At 43.2% G+C, this 22,689-nt stretch overlaps 1 protein-coding gene across 1 annotated transcript in view; it reads left to right on the forward strand.

Annotated features, from left to right (window-relative positions):
• The first annotated feature begins 2,740 nt into the window (after positions 1 to 2,740).
• The window catches only part of LOC147261468 (neurocan core protein-like), a 49,613-nt gene continuing 29,664 nt past the window's right edge, over positions 2,741 to 22,689 (forward strand). Inside the window, exons 1-4 of the mRNA XM_086203498.1 lie at positions 2,741 to 3,133; positions 17,212 to 17,291; positions 21,797 to 22,000; positions 22,327 to 22,509. Coding sequence (XP_086059624.1) covers positions 17,219 to 17,291; positions 21,797 to 22,000; positions 22,327 to 22,509 — 460 coding nt within the window. The 5' untranslated portion in view covers positions 2,741 to 3,133; positions 17,212 to 17,218. The remainder of the gene's footprint in view (positions 3,134 to 17,211; positions 17,292 to 21,796; positions 22,001 to 22,326; positions 22,510 to 22,689) is intronic.

Consider the following 22,689-nt stretch of genomic DNA (forward strand, 5'->3'; position numbering starts at 1 on the left):
TTCCAATAAAACTCTGAGTTGTGTTCAGTACCGCTGCCTCTCTTTCCACTCCTTCTCCTGTCACATTCAAAAAGGGAATCAGAGATGCATTAAGAGCAGGATAATCCCCCACTGCTCTGTTTGTCTCTGTTTTTCCCATCACTCTTGCAACGCTGACGAGGTTCCCCATCAACAAAGTTAGCTGTAAATGCATTTGCTTGTAAAATCGGCTGGCTGACTGGATCAAGTGTCGCTGGCAGCCCTTAACTGAGCTGGTATGTTTCTGCTTGTCTGCCAGCGAAAACCGGCGACTTCAATTTGCATTTATTTGCTCTTTTTGTCTCCCAGAGGTTATTGCACAAACACACTATTGTGTTTGCTTTAAAACCGAAATATTCATTATGGGATTAGAACTGCAATGCAACAGTGTTTACACTGTAAATACGATTAAATACGACTAAAATATCATCCGTGAGACATCAAAAAGCGCTGATTTGAATTTTAGCATTTGAAATTGCATGATATTGTTTTATGGTTGCCCTGAAAGAAAGACACACATCTTTGAAACTGATCAAAAAAGCTAAAGGGAAGTCAACTCCAAAGGATCATTTTCCAGACGAATTTCAAGAAGTTACTAGAGTAATAACACCATCGTCAACACGTCTATCAATGTTTGATTTGCTTTAATTGAGTTCTTTTAAATTTTACACTCAAACTCATCGACTGGTGAGTAGCGGAGCCTTCTTTTATCTTTTCAGTGTCACTGTAAATGCAGGCTTTACCCTGTAAAGACTGTTGTATCTGAATAATTAATCAAAAAATTAGCGGCTGAAGAGCCAAATATTTGCCCCAGGAGTTGGTGGGACCCAAGCAAAGCTGAATAAGAGCAAATAGTGGATTCATGAACAACAGGGAAGCTCCAGCCGCTGAGGTGGTTGAAAACCCCTGAACTGAACTGGGCGTCCCACCAGGACTGGTTTTGAGAGCTCAGAGCGGGCGTGAATCACTCAGGGTGGTGAAGGATGAGAATTGCTCGAGGTTGTAATAGTTCTACTTTACTAGATAATGTTTGCTGAAAAAAAAGATTGTCACGTTGACATCCTGTGCTCCACTTTGTTCATTTATGCTAGCGCATGTCTGTCCTTAGGGGGACGAGGCCATGAGTTTTACATCACAAATCCTCCCCTGCGATGTCCAACTTTGATCTCTGACTGCTTTGATCACCTGAGACTACACACCCCCTTACATCCTGGACTCAAACTTCTTTGAGGCACAACAAACACAAACTGCATTTCAGATGAATGAATATTGATATCCTCAGGTTGTAGTCAGACGTAAAGATCAAGAATACAGATTTAAATTGGTGAGGGGGATTTTTTTTTCCAACTTTCCAACCCCATTTCCTGTTTTTTGGTATGATGTCAACGTTCTTCTACCAGGAAGTGGGACTTTACCCCAGGGGTACTTTCCCTCTTCCCATTTGCACGAGTGCACCAACGCATTGAGCGTTGATTCACCAGGTCAACCCTCGATGTTGGATGGCTGAATAAGAAGCTGCTTGATAACCAGTTTGCCATATTGCATCTGTATGATGTCAGTGTTTACAGCTTGTAGGGCGAAAAAACAACAACAAAAACAAATTCTTGCAGGATTAAACTGCTGCAAAGCTGGAAAAACAACCAAACATCTGTGTTAGTTTCAACTGGCTGACATTCAGTGAAATATTCTAACCCTTGTGCAGGTTTAGATGTACAGAATGATTTTTTTATGACTAAGGACAGTAAGTCTGTAAACCTAATCCCAGACAGCAGGCGCATTTGGGTCTAATCTGGGACACTTTAACAATTATGGTTCAGTTTCGGCGCTAGCAATCGTTTAGTGCGCCAAATATAATGAGCTGGGCTCGTCTTGGCTCAGATGTGAGCCATATCAGGTGGAACTAGGGTGACCCCTCTCATTCTGAATCACTGCCGTAATTCAAGGCCAAACGTGGACCACAAAACCTGAAGATGTGGTTCATATTCCTGTCTGGGGTGTCTCAACATTTGCCAGAATATCACCTCCTCAAGCTCAACGCTATCACTCTCAAAAACCCCAATTCCCCAATTTCACCTCAATTAGTGACGCCGGGGTGCAGACGTTTTGTTAAAATAACCAAATCACTCCGGAGTCATCATGATTACCGTGATTAGGGTGACTAAAAAGATTCCACACCAACTACTGTCTCTATTACGCCAGGGAAGATGCATAATTCAAAACCATCTTGGAGCAGGAAGCAACAGACCGCAGACATGAGGAATAACAAAGAGTCTGCAGCTCTTCTTTACTCACTTTAGAGAGAGGAATGGTGCAGGAGCTGGACCCGTGTTGCCTCCTCCTTCATGAATGAAGACCCCGTTTACTTCCTGCTGACCTCACTGCGGTCCTGCTTTCTTCTATACCTCCATTTAATGTTGCTGCTCATCAGTGGAATGTTAATTGTGAACTGCTGAGACAGAATTTATATGGAGGGCCTTATAATGGCAGTAATAGAAGGAGGGAACATATGTGACATGAGGATGAGAGGGGGGTTAAGCTGCTGGTCAGACTGGTATTGTAAATTAATTCACAGACACTGGATCAACCTTTAACGGGTTATGTATGAATCGGATTATGGCCATATAGCCTAGAGCCCCCCCCCCCCCCCTTTCCAACCCCCACCCTCCCCCCTCCCACCTACACCACCACTCGTTCCTCTTTGAATGGGGGCGCTGCATGGAACCGTCTGCCTGTCACCGCTTGCCTCTTTGTTCAAACTGATTCTGCTTCTCTCCCTGAGCACTGCTGCCGGCGAGGAGGGGGACGCAGCACCTTGCGTGTACACATCTCTCAGTCTGGGGGGATGAAGGGTGCATCGGCCGCTCACTGAAGACGGGATAACGTTAAAGGTGTCCAAGACGCTTGTGCTCTCTCTCTCTCTCTCTCTCTCTCTCTCTCTCTCTCTCTCTCTTTCTCTCTCTCTCACTCCTGCTTCTTTCGACTCCTGCAAAGTGCTGTTTCACCCTTGTTCCGTCGTTTGCGGCATCCTCTGGGAGCTTTGGAGAGCACCTGGCGCAAAAGGAGGTTCGCGCACATTCCAGAGGATTGCACCTTCATCTTGATCTTTTAAAGAAAGGTAAGATCTTCTTACGAATGCTTGAAATCCAGATGATCGTCACTGTGTCATATCAAGTCACCGGCTGACCAGAGAAACCGCTCAGCTGCTGCTGCTGGGGGACAATTTTAACTCTTTCACTTTTTTCTTTACCATGGAAAACACATCCTTCCGTTTATTTGTAGAAAAATCTACAGATCTTTTCACGCAATTATCACTTGCATAAATTCATATCAGAATTTACCGCGGACCAATCAGCGCCTCGCACCATCAGCAGCCTCGTCCCCTTGAGACGCACACAAATCGCTTCCGTTTGGGATATCTTGAATTATTTACAGGTCAGAGCCTTTAATATTGGTCTATATTTACGAGCCCGTGTAGTGCCATGCATAAACCATCAAGTAACCGTGTTAGCGTGTGCTTTACATGGTGTCATCTTGAAGAAATCATCTGGAGGAAGTTTACGCTGCTGCGTGGAACCCCTTATACACCTGAATCTGAATTGGAATGGAAATGTGGAGAGCAGATCTGCCTTGAACAGGTGTTTGTGAAATTTTATGTAAATCAGAGTCCTTTGAACATATTTGAATCCCTGCCAGAACCAGATCTTATACTGGTCCCCCTCCAGAGCTGTCATCTGTCCGTGACATCAAAGATGTTGTATAGAACTGGATTATCAGAGTATCTGCTGGCTGCTTCACACGTATTATTGCACGCTTGCAGCTGCAGGCCCTGCGAAACAAACTTCAGATGGGAAAATATGAAGTAAAAAAAAAATGGAGCAAAAAAAACTGCATCATGTAGGTAAATTAAAGATGGTCTTGTGTTGAGCAGGTGAAGAAACTCTCCAAAGTCTGTAAAGAAACACTGACATGTACAAATGACACTGAAGGACAGAACAGTTTGGGTCACCTTGACAAATGAGCCGTAATGTTTGAGAATATGAGAACCCTTCCAGCTCAGCTCTCCCTCCATTCATCGCTCCAGTCTGGAAGAGTCTTTTCCTCTTTGGCCTTGTTAGTGCACCCGTCACCAGCTGGGTGTCAGAGCCATAAAGCAGGACAAGGTTAACTAGGCAACGCCACGCTATGTGCGAGCTTGAGCCGAGGAAATGTATGTGTGTGTGTGTGTGTGTGTGTGTGTGTGTGTGTGTGTGAGGGCGTGAAGAGCCTGTGAGATGACAGGAGAATAGTGAGGAACGAGGCTGAGAGCCAGCTGAAAGTTTACATCATGCATTTTTCATTCCTTCTGCATGTGTGTGTGTGTGTGTGTGTGTGTGTGCGCGTGTGTGTGTGCGTGTGTGTGTGTGCGTGTGTGCATCCACGAGGCACGGCACGCATACAGTGTGTATGTTTTTCGTGTTCATCTGTGTATAAATGACTGCACTCACCCGAGCTGGGGAGATCGGAGAACGATGTGGCGGGGAAGAAAAGGGTCTGATTCTAAGATAGAGTACCGGCTCAGTACAGCTGCCCGGCTCAATCAGCCTCAGTATTGTTCATCAGAGGAGTCAGTACACATCCGTGCAGGACAGATAAACAGACACATGAGATGCTCCCAGAGGCCCAACGCTCACGTGAGCCGAGCTGATTAATTATTCACCACTTAGTTTATCAGCAGAAAAACTATCACTAAGTCATGTTTCCAGCTCACCGATGAACAGCTCTCAACCCCCAGCATCGACATCATCTCCGTTTGCTTCTTTTCTTTGTCTGATGATTGTTAAATTCATCTTTTTCATGTTTGTGAGATTTGTCTTCTTTTTTTTTGTACTCCTCGATGGGGACACGTCCCCGTGGTGACCCCTGCAAACACCGAGATTTCCAACATGTACTGATATCAATAAGACCTTATTCACACGAAGACCCGCACAATCTTGAGCTGCAACAAAAAAATGGAAAGAAAATGAAACACCAACTATTTAGTTTCAGTCTTTTTCAATAATAAAAAAAGTCAAACATTTGTTGGAGTCCAGAGTCTTGAATATAACAATGGGCTGCTTTTTTTTTGTCATTTTTGGACAGAAAAAGAAGAGTTTTTGAGTGGTTGGACCCATGAATAGATAAAAGAAGCAATTTGAAGATGTCACCACAGGCTCTGGGACACACTGCATCACCAAAATGGGGGGGGGGGGGGGCGGCGGCGAAACAATTCTTGAATTACACGTCAATCGATTGAGAAACTAATTGGCAGATTAATGAATGATGACAGTAACCGTTGCAGTCCCGAAATAAACGCGGATTTGGAAAACAAAACAATTTTTTAAAAAATTTTCAATCGATTTGGAAAAGATCATTAATCATAAGGGCATTGTTTTCTCAGTCAGTGACTAGCAGATCAGCCCAGTTATGCGCATTAGACTGATGCAGTGAAAAATGACCACCATCAGCCGAAACTGATATGAATGCTAATTTAATGTTTGCCAAGCTGTTAATCAATCAATCAATCAAGAACATGAACCGACTGTGATGAGATGGAAATGGGGGGAAAAAAACGAGTTCATTTATTCACTGAGGAAAAAAGCAGCTACAAATGTTTGAATTCAATCTTTCACTTTATCAAGTTACTTTTAAAGACAACAAATATCAAAAGCACGCCGGCTGGCTGCTTTCTAAAAATGTGAGGATTTTCTTCTTTTCATTGATTTTTTTTTCAAAAATCCTGCTATTTTGCATTTGTTTTGTTCTTTTGGACAAACAAAGCAAGTGCAGGAATAACAAAGAGCATTTTTGTTCATTCATCATGAACGTTAACCACGTTCTGATGTTTTGTGGATAGAACAGTTCATGGATACGGATGAGAAAGATGAACACAGCTGGTCGTAGACAGCATTTTCTCTTCAGCCATCATCCACCCCACAGATCTTGCTGAATGACCGGTCGAAGCTAATTCTCCTTCAGGGTTCCATGTTATTCCCTGTGGAATGAAAGTGTCGGGCGTCATATGCAGTGGCAGCTGGTGGAGAACGTTCCAGGTAGGCTGTGCCGCACTTTCGATCCATTTCAGCATACATTCCCACTATGATTCAATGCAAAATGCGGTGGAACGCAATCAGAAATAATGGTGCTTGCTATTCAGACGCTTCAATGGATGCAAGTATGGGACCTCCTCTGGGTGCTGGGAAGTATAGCGGTGGTAACCTGCAGCTCATGATGAATGAAATTCAGGGATAAGAGCACTGATGTAGAGTTTTCCACAGGCATTAATAATAATAAGCGCTGATTTGCACTTCCAGTTCTCTGTGTGTGTGTGTGCGTGCGTGTGTGTGTGTGCGTGTGTGTATGTGGAGACAGTTTAGTCTTTGGTCATCAGCATGTGTTGCAGCCAGAGACTCAGGCCAACGATGGGCTGTGGTACAACTTGCAGTTTTCTTTATTTACTGAATTTACAACCTCACTGAAGCAGCATATGTCGCTAAAGTCTGCCAGCACATTTTGTCTGCTGCTAAAACCCACTAGTTGGGTACTAATACAACATGGGAGGACGTTCCTCTGCTGCTAATACTCCTCTTTGGTACTCCCTGCTTTGGGAAATCAAATCAGTGTTTTCATATTTAGATTTGATGCTTTCTGTTTTGAGAGATGTGCAGGAGATGCATTCAATTTTCACATCATTTTTGAGATATTATACACTTATTAGTGGTGCCCCTGCCGGTAATCCATAGCTCTGGTCATTACGGGGGTTTATTCATCCGTTAATAGCCATCTGATTGGTGCTACACAAATGTAAATCAGTGCCAGTGTTTGCTTGTCGTATTGTCAGTAGGCTTCACCTCAGAGACGCCGCTGGCTTGTTGCTTTCAAGTGACGCTGCAGTGAAAATGTGTTGATTTTGTTGGTATCAGGATGTGACGGGTAGTGTTGCCGGTGCCATCAGCTGTATATGAGAAACCGCAGTCTGTCTTCTTTCTTCTAACTGTAATTCATAAACTGCGAATCCAACTGGCTCACAGACTGTGAGCTAAAATGGGAATTTTTATCTTCTCTTTGAACTTTGTGGTCCGTTTCCAGCCAGAGGGGGAATCGGCTTTAGACTAACAATGACTTCACAGTGACTTCTTCAGCACTGGACAGCTCCCAAATCTCCAAGCCCAATGATCCGTGCGTAAACATTTGTCAAACAGGGGAAGAAAAGGGTAATGAACAGTTGTGTTTTTTGGCTAACGGATGAGACGTAATGGCAAAATCGCTCTCCCTCTCTCCCTGGAATATTGAAAACCTCTGGTTGAGGGAGTCCCCAGACGCTGATACCTAAAAGGGATTGGATAAACAAGTCCATCAATCAGCGTCAGTCTTTAGCCTGGGAGGGACTAAAGCAGCCCCCCAGGCCAATCATCAGAAGCGTAGATGAGACCACATCTGAACAGCTCACCCACACAAAGAGAAAGGTCCCTCTCTTTGTCTTTGGTCAGGGGCTCTCCTGTGAGGTGGGGACTGGTGGAAGACGAATGTTTGGCTTCACACAAGAGCCCAAGAGCTGTTTGTTGGTTTATGCAGTTGTGTTACTGATACCCTGATGTCACACTTCTCTCCTCAGGACTTCCTTCTGTCACTGTTAACTGCTGGTGTGAGAACGAGGGGAAACTGCCGTTGGTATCGGGGCAGCTTTGTCTTTTTTTCCCCTCTCCCTCCTCACCCTGGTGATATTCCACATTCTGTCATTAAAGATGAGGAATTCTTGGATGAAGTCCCACCAGCTTGTCTGTGTTTGTGTCTGCAGCTCCCACCACCGTTCCCTGGTGACGGGCATGTGGTTGCACCGCAGCGTGTTTATGGAATGCATGTGTGCGTGCATGTGTGTGTGTGTGTGTGTGTGTGTGTGTGTGTGTGTGTGTGTGTGTGTGTGTGTGTGTGTGTGCGCGCACGCGCCTGCATAGCCAGTGATTGAATACACTTGAGATGATATTATGGACACACACACCTGATCCTTTGTTGGCTATGTCACCATGACCTGACCTCCGATCCTTCACCTTTGACCCCTGCTGCCCTTCGACACAGCTGGTGTAGTGGCCACTTAAACAGGATCTGAACAACCCAGAGCTGTAACTGCAACTCAGATGTGACTAAATATTCCGAACCATTCACGTTCAAACATTTTCCCTCCAGTCCATTTGGACATCTTTGTTTCAGTTAAACAAAATCTTTACCAACTCTGCAGTCCTTTATTTTGTTTTACCTTTGTGGAGTTTTCCAGTGTTTTATTTTTTTCAGTTTGTTTGTTAGTTTTTGGCTTAGCCTTTTTGATTGACGAGTCACAACACATCCGCCATACGTTTGACACTTCATTTTCCTCATGGAAGCTTGCGACATGTCCGTCACTGACAAATCAGAAATCCATGCATGTGCCGCACTAAATGCCCAGTTTATGGCTGAACTGTCTAAAAAATCTATCTATATGTATCTCTATAGATGCTTATATACAGATATAGATTGATAGATACACAAAATAACAGCAATTCTATCTATTATTATATCTAGATATAATTGCTGCTATTTCCCGTGGTATTGCGATATGATTTGCGATTGACTGATCTGTAGGCAGGCAACAATATTCAGCTTAAAATGTTATTTTCTCCCCCTCAATTAGCCTTTAACAAATACTGCACTGTCCCGCAATTTAAAAAGTGCAGTCGACCGTACTGCGATTTGCAATTAATATCAATTAATGGTACAGCCCTGCTTTAGGAACAGATGTCACATATCACGCTGGTCTGGGCTCTGGGCCACTCCATCTATGGACTAATTAGCAGCTGAATCTCTAGAAATTCTCCTTTGGGGTTGATGGAGTTTATGTCCAATGGCCAAAAACAAAAACAAATAATAAAAAAATCTATGTGAATTAAAATGATGGGGCAAAACCGCCAAATCCCTAAGTCGTACTTGTATAATAATGATTTCACAATTATTCTATAAATGTGAGTAATCTTCACTTATGGGTCAAACCTGCTGTGTGAGTTTCTGATGGTGCTTCAGTGCCGGTGTGACATCTGGGGGCTTCAGAGGGGTCAGCTGACAACCTGCCCCCCCCACCCCACCCCCGCCCAATCTATTAACTCTGTCAGGTGACCTCTGCGGTATCACCATGGCAATGCACTGTGATGCCATCGTTATCTACACTCTCAAAGAGAGTTCATCGCACAATTCTGTCATCCAAACAGGCTTTTGAGACAAATAAAGACTTAGTGACATCACAAACCGCTCTAACAATGAGCGCCATGCTCGTGGAAGTAATGAGACGGTAGTAGTGGGCTGACATTCTCTTAGCTCAGTTGGAAAGCTGTATGTCTTCCTCATATTTACGCCCCAATACATTGAATATTGCTTTAATTCAGTCTCTTCCTGAGGGTTTTTTTTGTTGTTGTTGTTTTTTTACTTCTCCTTTCAGGAATGATTCATTTCATTTCAACACAAAACAATCAGCTTGTGTTCTGGCTGATGATATCATTTATTTATATTACTCTTATCAGAACCAAGTTGACAGAGCACTTCACAGGCACATAAAAAAAAGAGAAAAATACAGCGCCATTGCTCCTTTAAATGAGGTTATGTCTTCTTCTTCCAGTAGAAGGTTGGCAGGTAACAAATCGATGGCTGTTGATGTGATTTGATGCTTTGTGATGCGTCGCTCGGGATGATCATCTGCCTGCTGCCTGAGAGGCGTTTATTTCTCTCTGTTACTGCTCACACTGTCTCATAAACAGTGCTGCTCCTCATATGTAAACCCACCGCGCTGAAATGGATTGTTTTTGTCCGGCTCATAGTTGGCTAACATGCACTGACTCACAGGCAGTCAATATGACGGTGCCAGAATGATGATGATGAGGAGGAGGAGGAGGAGAGAAAATGAACATATCTGCTCATCTGCTGCAGGTCTACTGAGTGCAGCTTTACAGGCAGGATGGAAACAGATGGCTGCTATAAGAGCTGTCAATCTCCTCCAGACGTATAGATCTCTAACATCACACTTTTTTGTTACGAATGTTGGGTCCTGAATAATTCACATAAACTAACCTACTTACAGCCTCTCATGAAGATCTAGACCTCCGGTTGTGTCTTTAAGGGATCTAAATTGTCTCTTCTCCCAGCGCTGGTCCACACATTTAGACACACTCACACACACACACAACACACACACACAAACACGCACAGCCAAATCTTAGCTTGGCTGCCCCTAAGTGTGTTATCGAGCTGGTTTAAATAACCCCTGTCCCTGTGCCCAGTGTGATCAATGGTGTCAGTGTGTAATCTTGAATCGGAAGGACCAGCAGCCTTCCAGACTCTTCTCCCCATCTGAAGCCCGGGCCAGAACTGCATGAGTCATTAGTTGCTTTGAGTGTGATTAGTCACCACACTGAACACTGTGTGTGTGTGTGTGTGTGTGTGTGTGTGTGTGTGTGTGTGTGTGAGAGCGAGAGAGAGAGAGAGAGAGAGAGTGCAAACAATGGATGAAGGAGCAGGTAGTGAATATGCAGCTCACTTCACCCTCTTATTGCAGTTTCTTTTCTGTTTTTAATTTCTCGAGCAATTCACGTTCCAGTTCCCTGGTTTAATGTCTCCTTTATGGCATCAAGTCACCCCCGGCAACACACTATAAGTTGTATTTTTATCCATCTTTACAATTCATTAATGAACACCTCCTTCTGTGAGCACATGGAAGTTTATTGGCCCAGCGTGTGAACACATACAAGGAATGTGACCAGTTCTTCCCATTAAACACCAGAAAAGATACATGAAAAGGTAGAAAAATCCCCTATAAGTCAGGAATTTGAAGCAGGTATATGTGTACTTACGAATAAATGACATAATCTATAATTATGATTTGCCACAATGGTGATAAAGTGACCTTCCTGTCACTCCTCCTCCTTCATCTTCATCTTCTCCTTGCTCACCTCTCCGTCTGTCACTCATCCGGAGCTGTTACTCTGCTGTTCGCGTCATTGCTCTCTGGAGGTAATAGTTTTGTGAGACATGATTAAAGAAAAAAGGAGGTAGAGAAATCGTATTTTCCTGTCAGGTCCCAGTAGACAGAAAAGAGACTGACGGTTGCGGGTCTTTACTGTAAAACTGTCTTTTTCAGACCTGAAGTCACAGCGCAGGTTTGTGTGAAGCCTCCAGTGTCTTCTTTAAAGCTACACTATATTTTTAGACATTTCATTTGTTTCTTCCTTTTGACATCAGGCTTTTGCCCAAGTTGGGTTTAGAACTTCCCTGTTAGAACATTTATGTTTTTGCTCTACCACAAAATACTCCCTCAGGGGCAAATAGAACTCCAGTTCTCTTATGATGTGTAGGGAATACTTTTCTGATGCACAATTCCACATCTGCGTTCAGAGTAAAGACAGCGTTGAATGAAGATGAGAGAGAAATACAACTCGTTGGCCCCAAATCCTAAAGAGATGCATTTTCTACCAGGATGAAATCATCAGATTAAAATGGATGTAACAAGTTAAAGCGTAAATTAGACCCACGACAGATTTATTCCACCTATGAAGGGGAGGCTCAATCATGCTTTAATTTGTCATTGACAACTACAACGTTCCGTCTCCTATAAACTCAGCTACGGCTGATTCTGAAATCAGCTATGAAGACCTTGAATGAAAACACAGACAGCCATTATAACTCCCTTGATTCTCCTAAATTAGTCGTTCTCATCACAAACATTTTCTATATGGAGCTGTTTGGGCTGTTTTTTTTATTTTATTTACCAAATTTGCTGTAGGCTTTGTGTTGGGACTTTAACAAAGAGTATGAAAGAAAGCTCATGCGGGCGATAACAAGGTTTAAAAAGGTTTAAAGGAATACGTATAATATGTGTGTGTGTGTGTGTGTATATATATATACACACACACACATATATATATATATATATATATATATATATATATATATATATATATATATATATATATATATATATATATATATATATATCACAAAATGAGGCACATGCAATTAGCCCTGCAGGCTCTTTCAGCTGGCTTTGCATGCTGTGTTGACAGCTTTTTTTTTTTTTTTTAAGTGTTTTACCAGTGGCGTCAAGGTGTCCCAGACTCCCATATATGGGCACGCTCCTCGCATGCACACATCCTTATACCCGATCCCTTATGACACATCACGGTTTTAATGGCAAATGTTGAGCACAACCCCTGCTCTGTTAATGCAGGCAAAAATGTTTTGTATTAACGTGTACCGGATGGCTTTCAAGATGGTTTGCTGCTGTGACCCAATGCTAGCTCTCGTTGCAGCTAAGCTACAGCAGTCTGTTGACCGGCAGGAGTCTGGAGCTCTGCTGCTCATGAGGAGAGAAGGGTTTCTACCTGCTTGTCTGACTTTTATAATTATGGACAATAGGTGCATTTCCCAAAAAGTTGTTATGTTTGTTTCATATCGTGTTTAAAACATTTCCACAGGAAATAATGCGTCACCAAACCATATCTCTAAAGGCCCCACAGCTATAACTGTAAACCTCAGGAACAGCAACCATGATGCTTCAAGCGTGCAGGTGTTAGTTTTGTCACACAAGTTTCAGGGTTCAGGAGCCTCAGTCTGTGGCTTAACAAATATGCCAGCCCGGCAGCCTATGTATGTGTGCGAGCTTGTTCGCATGTGAGCTTGTACACGTGTGTGTGTTTTATCTTCATGTGCAGATAAATGCAGAAGTGACCCACCTTGTGCACTGGCTAGGATTTGATGCAGGGCTTTATAGTGGCTGCGCCATTAGCACAGCAAGCATGAATCAACATGGGACCCAACCTGGCCTGATTCCCAAAATCTGTAAACCCAAACCACTGACCCAAAAATCAGCGATTAACCAATTACAGACACAGCTTTTGTCCTAAATTAACTGGTATACACACACACACACACACACACACACATACACACACACACACACACACGCACGCACGCACGCACGCACACACACACACACACACAAAGTCATGTTTCTACTATTCCAGATGATTTAACACATTTCATCCTAACCTTATTTTAACTCCACACTCTGTCATCAGGGTATCATGTACGCATTGTTTGTTGAAGGCAAAACAAAACAAAACAAAACAACACAAGGAATACCTGGTTAACTTGTGCACACGTCAACATGCCATATTCAAGTGTGAAAGACTAATATTGTCTGTATTTCAACATCTGGAGGCATTGAATATCTACATGGAACACCGGGAGAAAGCAAAAGACTGTTATTCAGCTCACATGAGGCCTGTTAGCTTGTTTTTTCTAGCACAGTGTCCACAGGTGAGTTCAGCTTTTTCAGCATACTCAGGCACGTACTGGGTGAACAGAAACTGAAGTGCTATATCGGCGATCATGAGGTTACAATGAGAAATAAATGGTCTTACAAGTGTATCACAGTGAGTTAAGGACTCCAGTCGTCTGAAGAAGGAAACAAGCCCCCCTGGAATGATTTATCTCAACCACAAGAGCAGCTGACATGTTGTTTCCTCACAACATTCTTCCCACCAACAGCAGAAGAGAAGGAGATTTGGGTTGACCATGAGACCTGTTTTCTCCTTTAACGGACTGACGGCTCAGTGCTGAGCCATAATGTAGGTCTGCCAGCCTCCTCTGCTTGCCCTCTTCGGCTCTCTGTCACTACGCTTGCTGGCTTTTACAATGAGTCAAGAATGTGACCTATTCAGAAGACATCGAGAAAATGTGTCGGATGGACATCCACATTGAAGTCCACTGAAGCATTTGAGAGACTTCTGGCTCTTTTCTTCTCAAGACACAACTGTGCCTGTGAAAGAGAAGAGGGGCGATTTAGAGGGAGGTGTTAGCGACATCTGATGTCTCGTCCTCAACAAAAGTGGCTGCTGGTTAGTATGCGGCTGGTGTTATTGGATGGTCACTGCACTGTATGTCGTAAATCCCCTCTGGTAAACCTTTGAATGGCTTCTGTCTATAGGCACTTGGTGTTATATATTGCGTAGCATCCATTGAGATGTCCAGGGGCTGAACTCTGTATTCTGCTGGTGCGGATAGTGGTTGCTGGGCCCCTGCCAGACCGAGGCTCTCCGATACAACAGTCTCTATGCTTACAAGACTGGGCAACCCTCTTGGTGTCGTGACCCTCTCCAAGCCTTTAGAATTCACCCACCCAGCTAGCTGAACCAATAGTTCAGGTCTTCAACATGCAAAGGGGCCAGCAGCTCGACCCCAATCTGTCTGAGCCCATCACGGGGTCCTAACCCACCGTCACTGCACAGCGGGGTCCGTCTCATACCAGAACCCCCCTTTTTTTTCAGAGACCAACTTGGTTGCTATTGAAAACCACTCAGTGCCATTTAATGGCAGGATGGCTTTCTGTGCGTCACAGAGTGATATACTATCAACGAGGAATGTTTTTCTTTACCCCACACGCTCCGGTTTTATATGGCTGAAGGTTTTTTCCTGAGCTTTCACATGGTCAGAGAGAGCAACCATTATTCCTCTTGTTTATAAAGGGTTGGCTGGTGTTGCATAATCTTCTTTCAGAGCATCAGGGATGCTGTTGGCATGGGTTGCTGTTACCTTGGAGAATGTGAAGAGGCTATTTGCCTCTCTGCTGGAATTATTCGCTAAGTGAAACTGAAATCCAGCCGCCCAAAATGCTGGGCGAATTTCTAGTTTTTGAATATTCTGAATTGTGTTCTCCAGCAAATTTAAAGCCCATCTTATTCTACAAGCTCACAATACATTTATTTGTCTAATCCCCCCTTAATTCAAACAAAAAGATATGCATTATGAAACAAAGCTCTGCTTCCTTCAAACAAACTCCTCTTCATCTCCATTTCATACCAGAACAGGACAATTTGCCTCCCCGTTGAGCAGAGAAGCTTCGGGCAACAAGCCAAATCCTCTGGCAAAGTCAGCAGCTCAGCTCTGGTGTGTGGTAGGATTTGCTCCGTATTGTGCAGTAGAAATGAACCGGCATCACCTTTTCACTGCAGTAATATAATGATTCATTTGGAGATTTTTTTTTCTTTTTAAAGATTTAGTCTTCTTTTACTCCTCTGGTTGCCTGGTGTAATGTCAGGTGGCCTATTTCAGGCAGGTAGACCAGTACTGGATGTGATTATTAGACAGCTGCAGCTCAGGTGGATGAGTGGGTCGGCCTCTAATCATCTGGGTGATGATGCTCTTGAAACTGAAGCATTCTTGAACAGGACACCTAATCTCAAATTGCTCCCAGTGTGGATATGTTTGGGAGACTGTAAGTCACTGTGGACAAAAGCATCTGCTAAATGAACGTGATGTATACATTAGTGCTTCCATCCCCAGGAGTGGGTAGGTGCGAAGGTCACCTTGTCTCATTGCAATAGAGTTCACCTTCCCAATTGCACATCCACACATACACACACACACACACACACACACACACAGGTTGTATCCGAGCTCACTGTCTGGAAAGCAGTGAATACACGCTTCAGTGAACTGTGTCTGAGTCCTTACAGAGGTAATGCTGTGTAATTATTATTACATTAGCACCCTTTGATGCCGGGGACATGTGACTAAAACACCTCATGTGCCTTGATTTAACCTTTGAAGTGTCTTGCTCAAGGCCATTTAGGTGAATTTGGGGTATTTTGTTCGTCCAGTGAGCTGCTTAGAACTAAGATGGCTGTTCACTATCACTCAGCCCTGACCTGCTCCTCAGCATCGTCACCTCTGTAGAAATGGTCGAATGAGAGAAAACACTGATCAGAGAATGCAGAGATGATCTTGTTCACTGGACGATTCCTTGTTCACGTCAAAGTCGACATCCTGCTGGTTTGTCACCATCTGTAGCAGAATTAGCATCCGATAAGTGACATATGAACACAATCATTCGCGTCACACTTCAGTTTCCTTCCTATCAGCTGGAAAACTGGTGATGACGAGCTTCCAGGAATCTAAGGAGGCCTTGTTAGTTTGTCTTTATGCATCTGGATGCATGAATACAGTTTGAGTTGTCAGACCTTGATAACTGCTGCCGGCCTTGTCGTTCCCAGGCCCTTCAACTGAAAAACTGATGAGAAAAATCCAAACGTTGATACATAATTCTGCTACTCCAAAGCTTTTCTGTGGACATAACTTTTAAATTCTGATCATTATGATAAGTGTTAGCTACAAAATGACATGTTTGAAGGTGTGACCTGAACAGCTTTTAATTCATTTCGTAAGAGTGAATGTTTGACTCACCCAACATATCAGTTTCAAACAGAAAGCCTTCTTTCCTTCTCCAAGGTGAGCTTTCGACTCCTGGTACTTTTGTGTCAGAGTCCTAATTAAAGCGGCGATGAATGGACCACTGTACCTGCACACACGCCACGAGTACGGGTGACACCTGATAACGTGGGTTTTACATGACGGCGCGAATCAACGTGCCGTACTGGCGCATCCACTAGGTGGAGCTACAGAACACACACTTAGCACACATTATGTTGGTGTGCATGATGATGATCATGAGGTGAGGACCACACAAGGTGAAAATCAAATGATGTTTCTTACATCAGGCGTACTTCCTGTAGCCAAGCTGGGACTCTCAACAAATGTGTGGCGTTTGGAAAAGGTGTGACCTTGGGGAGTCCAGGTACAACGGTCGAGTGCTCTATGGTGACACCATTTAATGAAACCTCTCAGTCTTCACAGTAACCTATCACTAAGTTCTTCTGGTGTTTCTGACCATATCTGAAATGGATGTCACTTGGAGGAGTACGTCAAAGTGTACAGAGAGTAATTTCCTGTTGCCACAGGTGGTGCTTGCTTTGACCGATCTGCCCTGAAATTTAACGGATTCTTCCTTGATTCGTTCTATACCAGGTTTGGTGAAAACTGGTTTTATGTTCTTTGGAAAATCCTGCTGACTGTCAGACAAAGGCCACCGAAAACATGACATTGTTGGCAAAGAGTGCATTAATATGGTTGTTCGGGGCAGCACTGCACTAAGGAGTGATTATTTTTAATTTGTTGTAATATGAATGAAAGGAAATATTTGACTTGGAGAGGAAGAAGAGACTGATAAGATACAGTTATTGGAAAAACTTTAAGATTTATAAATTGATATTGACATTCGCATTCACTTCGTTAACTGACTCTATCTTGTCCTCCATCTCTGTTCAGGTCCAGGATGGAGCTCCCTCTGAGTGCGGCTGGGCGACAGGTTCTTGTGGCCCTGGTCTTGCTGCTCTACTTCAGCTTGGGTAAGTTCTCTGTCTCCTGCCTCCTCTCCGTGTCTGACTTCAACTGCTTCTGTTCTGAGTTCTATGGAAGTCGTCAGCGGTGTAAGATTTCGAGACACAAAATACCTCACATGAGTCAGCAGACATCTGAACAGCTTTAGCGGCTCATATTCTCACCTGATCAAAACCAAAAATCAAAAAATAAGAATAAACTGACAAATTTCCAGCTGAGAAACATTATGTTTATCAAAATAATGGCAATTTGGAAATTAGCTAGATTGTTTTCGGTTGGGTGAGGCTGGTTGAGGCTGGCCGGTGGTCTTGATATCCGCCGGGTCGCCATCCCAGAGAACAGAATACTTTATTATATATATATATAGAAGCCTTTATTGCCATGATGCATTTCTGTACAATGAAATAGGCGAGCTGCCCCTTTAAAGTGCCAATATGTACAAATAATACAAATACAATACAAATGCAATGAATGATGATTCACACGGGCCTCAAAACAACCTCATCTCTGGAAGCCCACTGGTCATTTTCCACAAGCCTCTGGAACATGTTGATAAAAATCTTTTTACAAGATAAATGCTGGTGTCAGACCTGAAATGTTTGTTGGCGCCACACTCATCTTGAGATGAAGGTTCATGTTATTAGTGGACATTTGATGTCAGAGATGACTGTTGGTTCAGCGCAGCTAAATGCAAATTAAATCGATTCGATCGATGTATAAATGCTTGAATACCACCATGAAACGCAGCGGTGAAGGAGCCACTGTTATGGGACAATTCATTTTTCATGCTCTAACAACTCAAAATGTCAGCTGTGAAGTGTCTATTAAAAGAAGGAAGGAAGGGCGGAATAGTGGAAGAAATAAAGGGAGGGGTGAAGGGAGGACGGTGCACCTATAAACACATCTTTGTCACTTTCCACAGAAAGACAGGTGTGTGCTAATAGGCGTGTTAGAAGTGAGAGCTGACATGCTGAAGATGTTTGCAGACATGCTCAGTGGGATTGAGCTGGAACGCCTCCAAACCCATTTATGCAAGTTTAGCCTACCATCTGTTCAATTACAACTGCGCATAAAATCCACGATTATGGTGCAAAAAAAAAAAAAAGAAGACAAAAACGTGTATGCATGGGCTGCAGGTCTCCGGTGGTTTCTATCAGGTCTGAGGTCCGGCATGCAGCTTGCTGACTGCCTACAGTCAAGATAAGTTCCTTTCCTTAATTAGTTTTCCGGTAATTGGCATGGATGATGGGAGCTGGTCAGCCTGGAGTTTCATTAAAATAAGAAACAACATCAGTCATTTTAAAATGAAAATATTACCTTACAAGTCATTATGCCCTGTTAATGGAAACATGACTCATCACTCCTTGTCTTTGTGGGACGTATTTTTGAACAATCTACTATTCAGTGGCTGCATTAACATTATTTTATACAGTATTTTTAGGGAACAGCAGCTTACCATCACACACATCAGCTACAAGAAAAATGATCAAGGAATGAACTTGTGCCTGGAAAGTCATTTGTGTGAACGGCTAGTGAAGTGCTCCATGAAAAAAAGAGAAGAAAAAAACAACATTACTATATTCGAAGTTGCTATAAAAATATTCATTATTTCACTTGTGAGTTGTATTTACAAGTTCATCACCCGAAAGTTTCCCTCAGGCAGTCAACAAAGAACGTACCAAACTGGGGCACATGAATAATGAACGAGTTTAGGAGTGAGTAAAGTGAGTTGCGACGACAGGAAGCTCGCAAAAGCGAACCAGGTTAATGGAAAATACTACACACGTCCATTCTTTGTATCACGACATGCTGCAAACGAACATGAACTCCCACCTTCATGACTGCAAAACATTTCTTCAAAAACAGAATTTTCTTCAATTCCGTATTTTTTTCTTCTTATTTTCTCTTATCTTCCACGTTTGAGTAGAGCTGAGTTGTCATCTGGAGACCAAATGACCTGATAATACATGGAGTTATTTCTCTTCTTTATGTGTGTATCACATCTTCCAGTAATCCTGTGTAAAATTTGGTAACGTGGTTTTTTTTTTTTTTTTGAAAAAGAAGAAAAAGATTACAAGAGGATACCAAGGCTCCTTAACCTATAGAAAGATGGGGGCTCTGCAATTGATAATGATAGCTTCTCCTGTGCCACCTAACAGTTAGCCAGCTACAAGCGTGTTCATTTCCCTCCGACGGATAGCTTTACAACTTGTTAGCACAAAATGTTTGCTCTGTGAATGTATGCACGTCAGCCATCTGGGGTCTGTATAACAGACTGGAAGTCCATTTTCTCTGGGAACCTCGGCGGTGTGTTTGTGTTGCCGATGCGAAGGTCCTCAAGCTGCATGGTTTTCCTCCGCCGGCCTTTGTGTTAAGGAGCCTTCTTTAGCTTGCAGCTGCTTCTTCAAATTTGAAGGAGAGACTCTCATCATCAAGTCAGAATTTGCATTTCATCATGACTTTCTTGTTCCTTTTGCAAGTATTTCCTTCATGTAAATTCTTCCTCTATTGTTCCTTTTTAAGAAGGGCAGGCAAACAAGAGTTAAGGTGCATTTCAACCCTATGAAAATACTTCTTCTCTGCTGTGTTGATTGTGCTGCTGCGCATACGTCCCCTCACTCAGTGTAACAGGTACCGACAGGTTGTAGGACAGAAGCAGAACCAGCGCCCTGGTACATTCTCTAAACTATTTCTGACTGGAATTGCAAAACTAAAGCATCACATTACAAGTTAAAATGAAAAAGTAATCTGAAAAAAATCGGAGTACTCCGATTCGTTACACTGGTTGAAACAACGTGAGCCTCGGTGGTGAGTGGCCAGGCGTTCAGAGGGAGGAAGTCAGTGGGCTTCATCTCCAGGGGAGAGTGAATAATGTGTGAAATACTCATTCTGGAGCAAAACTGAAACACCCAAGACCAACAGAGCCATGCGGCTTCCTGGACCAACAATACGTAGCACCAAAACAGGCAGAGACCTTACAAGAATAAGAGATGGTGTCTGTTAATGACAGTGAGGGTCCTTGAAGTCACATCCAGCTGCCTGTACTTCTTTTTATGCTTTTTTTTTTCCCCAATCCCATCTGTCACTGCTCTGCTTGTCCACATTCAGTTTCCACCATTCAGCTACTCCTTTTTCTCCCGTTCTCCCTCCCCTCTTTGTTTGTCCGTCCTCTCATTCCTGCCCCTGGTCTTGTTCTGGCTCACACATTTTCCTGCTATTTGTGATTGTGTGATTACATGTGATTGGAGCGGCGGGTGGCCAGGGCGGTCTTAACCACAGAGAGAGATCATCTTAGGGGGTTCAGCATGTGAAAGCCTTCCAATCTAAATGCAGATGGAAATATCCTCTGGGGATTCAATTCCACTGTTCCTATTTTCAATATAGGGATTTCTCGCTGAGGTTCTAGATGCTACGTCGCTGTATTTTTGCTTCTCTACAAATTGGTGTGTTTGGTAAAGAGTGATGAATGAAGCAGATAAGAAAAGAAGCCAAACTCCTGATGTCAGATTCCTGAATTACATTTCATTTATTCTTATTAAACATTTGGAACGTAGTTCTCTGTCTCTCTCTGTGGCAGGCCCATGTTGTCAGAAACACATGTTTACTAATTTTGAATATAGAGTACTTTATTCACTTGCTGTTTTCAAAAGCACATCGCAATTTAGTCAACGTCAAGGTTTTTCTCCGACTCGCCTTCATTAACAAATACTCAATTGTCTCTCTGTGGTTTATGTGTTTTGTTAAAAAAAAAATCAGAAACTCTATATCAAAAATATATTTTATCAAACACAGGAAATAACCTGAAATACAACTGCATTGTGGCCGTTTGCCTCTGCTTTACCTCTCAAGGTGCTCCTGAGATATCGTGTTCATGTGAGGTGACAGTGACCTTTGACCTTTGCCCACCAAAATCTTTTTACTTTATCCTTGATTCCCAGTGAATGTTATTAATCAATATGAATGGCACTCAAAAACACAATACCCCTAAAAATAGAAGTTTCATGTGACAGTGAAGTTAACGGATGAAGTTGCGAAGTGATCCTGTTGTCACGGTTACAGTGAACATGTCTTGGCAACCAGAGAAAGGAAATTGCTGATATTTATGTACAGAGCCATCAAGCTAACAGCCTTGTTCGGTGGTATTTGTTTGTGTGTTTGTAAGTGTGTGTGTGTGTGTGTGTGTGTGTGTGTGCCTGTGTAATAAAAACAGGTTTATATGGAGACTGCTAATGAATCCCTGATGTCTTGTTATGAGAAAACTGCTGCCTACACTTTGTACATCTCCCTGCTACTTAGCACATAATACAGCATTTACCCTAATCAATATGACTTTATCAAAAAGTATTGATTCACTGAAAGATGTGAAGTGCATCTCATAAATCATCATTACTGGACTACTTTCCACTGCCTTTGTTTTGCTCTCATTTGTTTACCTCCCTTGTAAAGCACGACTTCCACCGACATATTTAATTGAATCATCCAGTCAGGCTTTGTCCTGCCATGTTCTCTCCAGGTGCAGCCTCCTCCATCGTGAACATGCGTAGGATCACCCATCCCACGGTACAAGAACCACTGGCAGGTGCAGCCGTCCTCCCCTGTGTCTTCACTCTCCAGACCGGCTCCTCCAGCCAGCCTCCTCAGCTCCTTTGGACTCGTAGCCAGCTGCCAGTGGACGGGCACGGAGCCCCTCTCGAGGAGATCGTTCTCTCAGCTAAAGGTTAAAAAGAATCCGAACCCACATTGTTCTACATCAGGTTATAGCCCCACATGTGCTTGTAGATTTAACGCTCGTCCCAGTATATCATATTGACAAAGAACTTTGTGTGGAAGTGTGGAAGTGATGACGCTGCATCTCCTTTCCAATCTACGAGGCCTTTTCAGCTCAGTTAGCAAGAAGATAATGGAGAAAATAGTTTCAGGGGCTTTAACTCTCTGCCTGTCTGTCAAGGGACCCTTTTGAGTTTAGTGTCTACTTCTTAAACCTACAGGATGTCAGCGAACCTTTATTATCTCCCTCTCTCTCCCTCTCTCCTTGTGCCAAAGGTGATGTAATCAAGGTGAATAAGGCTTTGAGCGGCCGCATCAGTTTGCCAGGATACACTGCCAATCCTCTGAATGCTACCATGGAGATCTTCAGTCTGCGTACCAACGACTCAGGCACTTACCACTGTCAGGTTGTCATGGGTAACGACTATGAGAGAGACACTGTGCCCCTGGTGGTCTATGGTGAGTGCAGCCGCAGTAAAGGATTCATTCATTGTGAGGAAAGTTTAGTGCCTCAACTCCCTCGAAGGAAACATTTAAACTCGACAGAAATCCTGCTGACAGGCTGAGCTGCACCAACACAAAGACTTTAAGATTCTTTTAACGTAATTGATGTTTGTTTTATTGCATTCCAGCCTTGTT

The sequence above is a fragment of the Aulostomus chinensis genome, chromosome 5 (genome assembly GCF_037954235.1).
Source record: "Aulostomus chinensis isolate RoL2024-O1b breed Wild chromosome 5, RoL_Achi_v1.0, whole genome shotgun sequence".
Taxonomy (NCBI): Eukaryota; Metazoa; Chordata; class Actinopteri; order Syngnathiformes; family Aulostomidae; genus Aulostomus; species Aulostomus chinensis.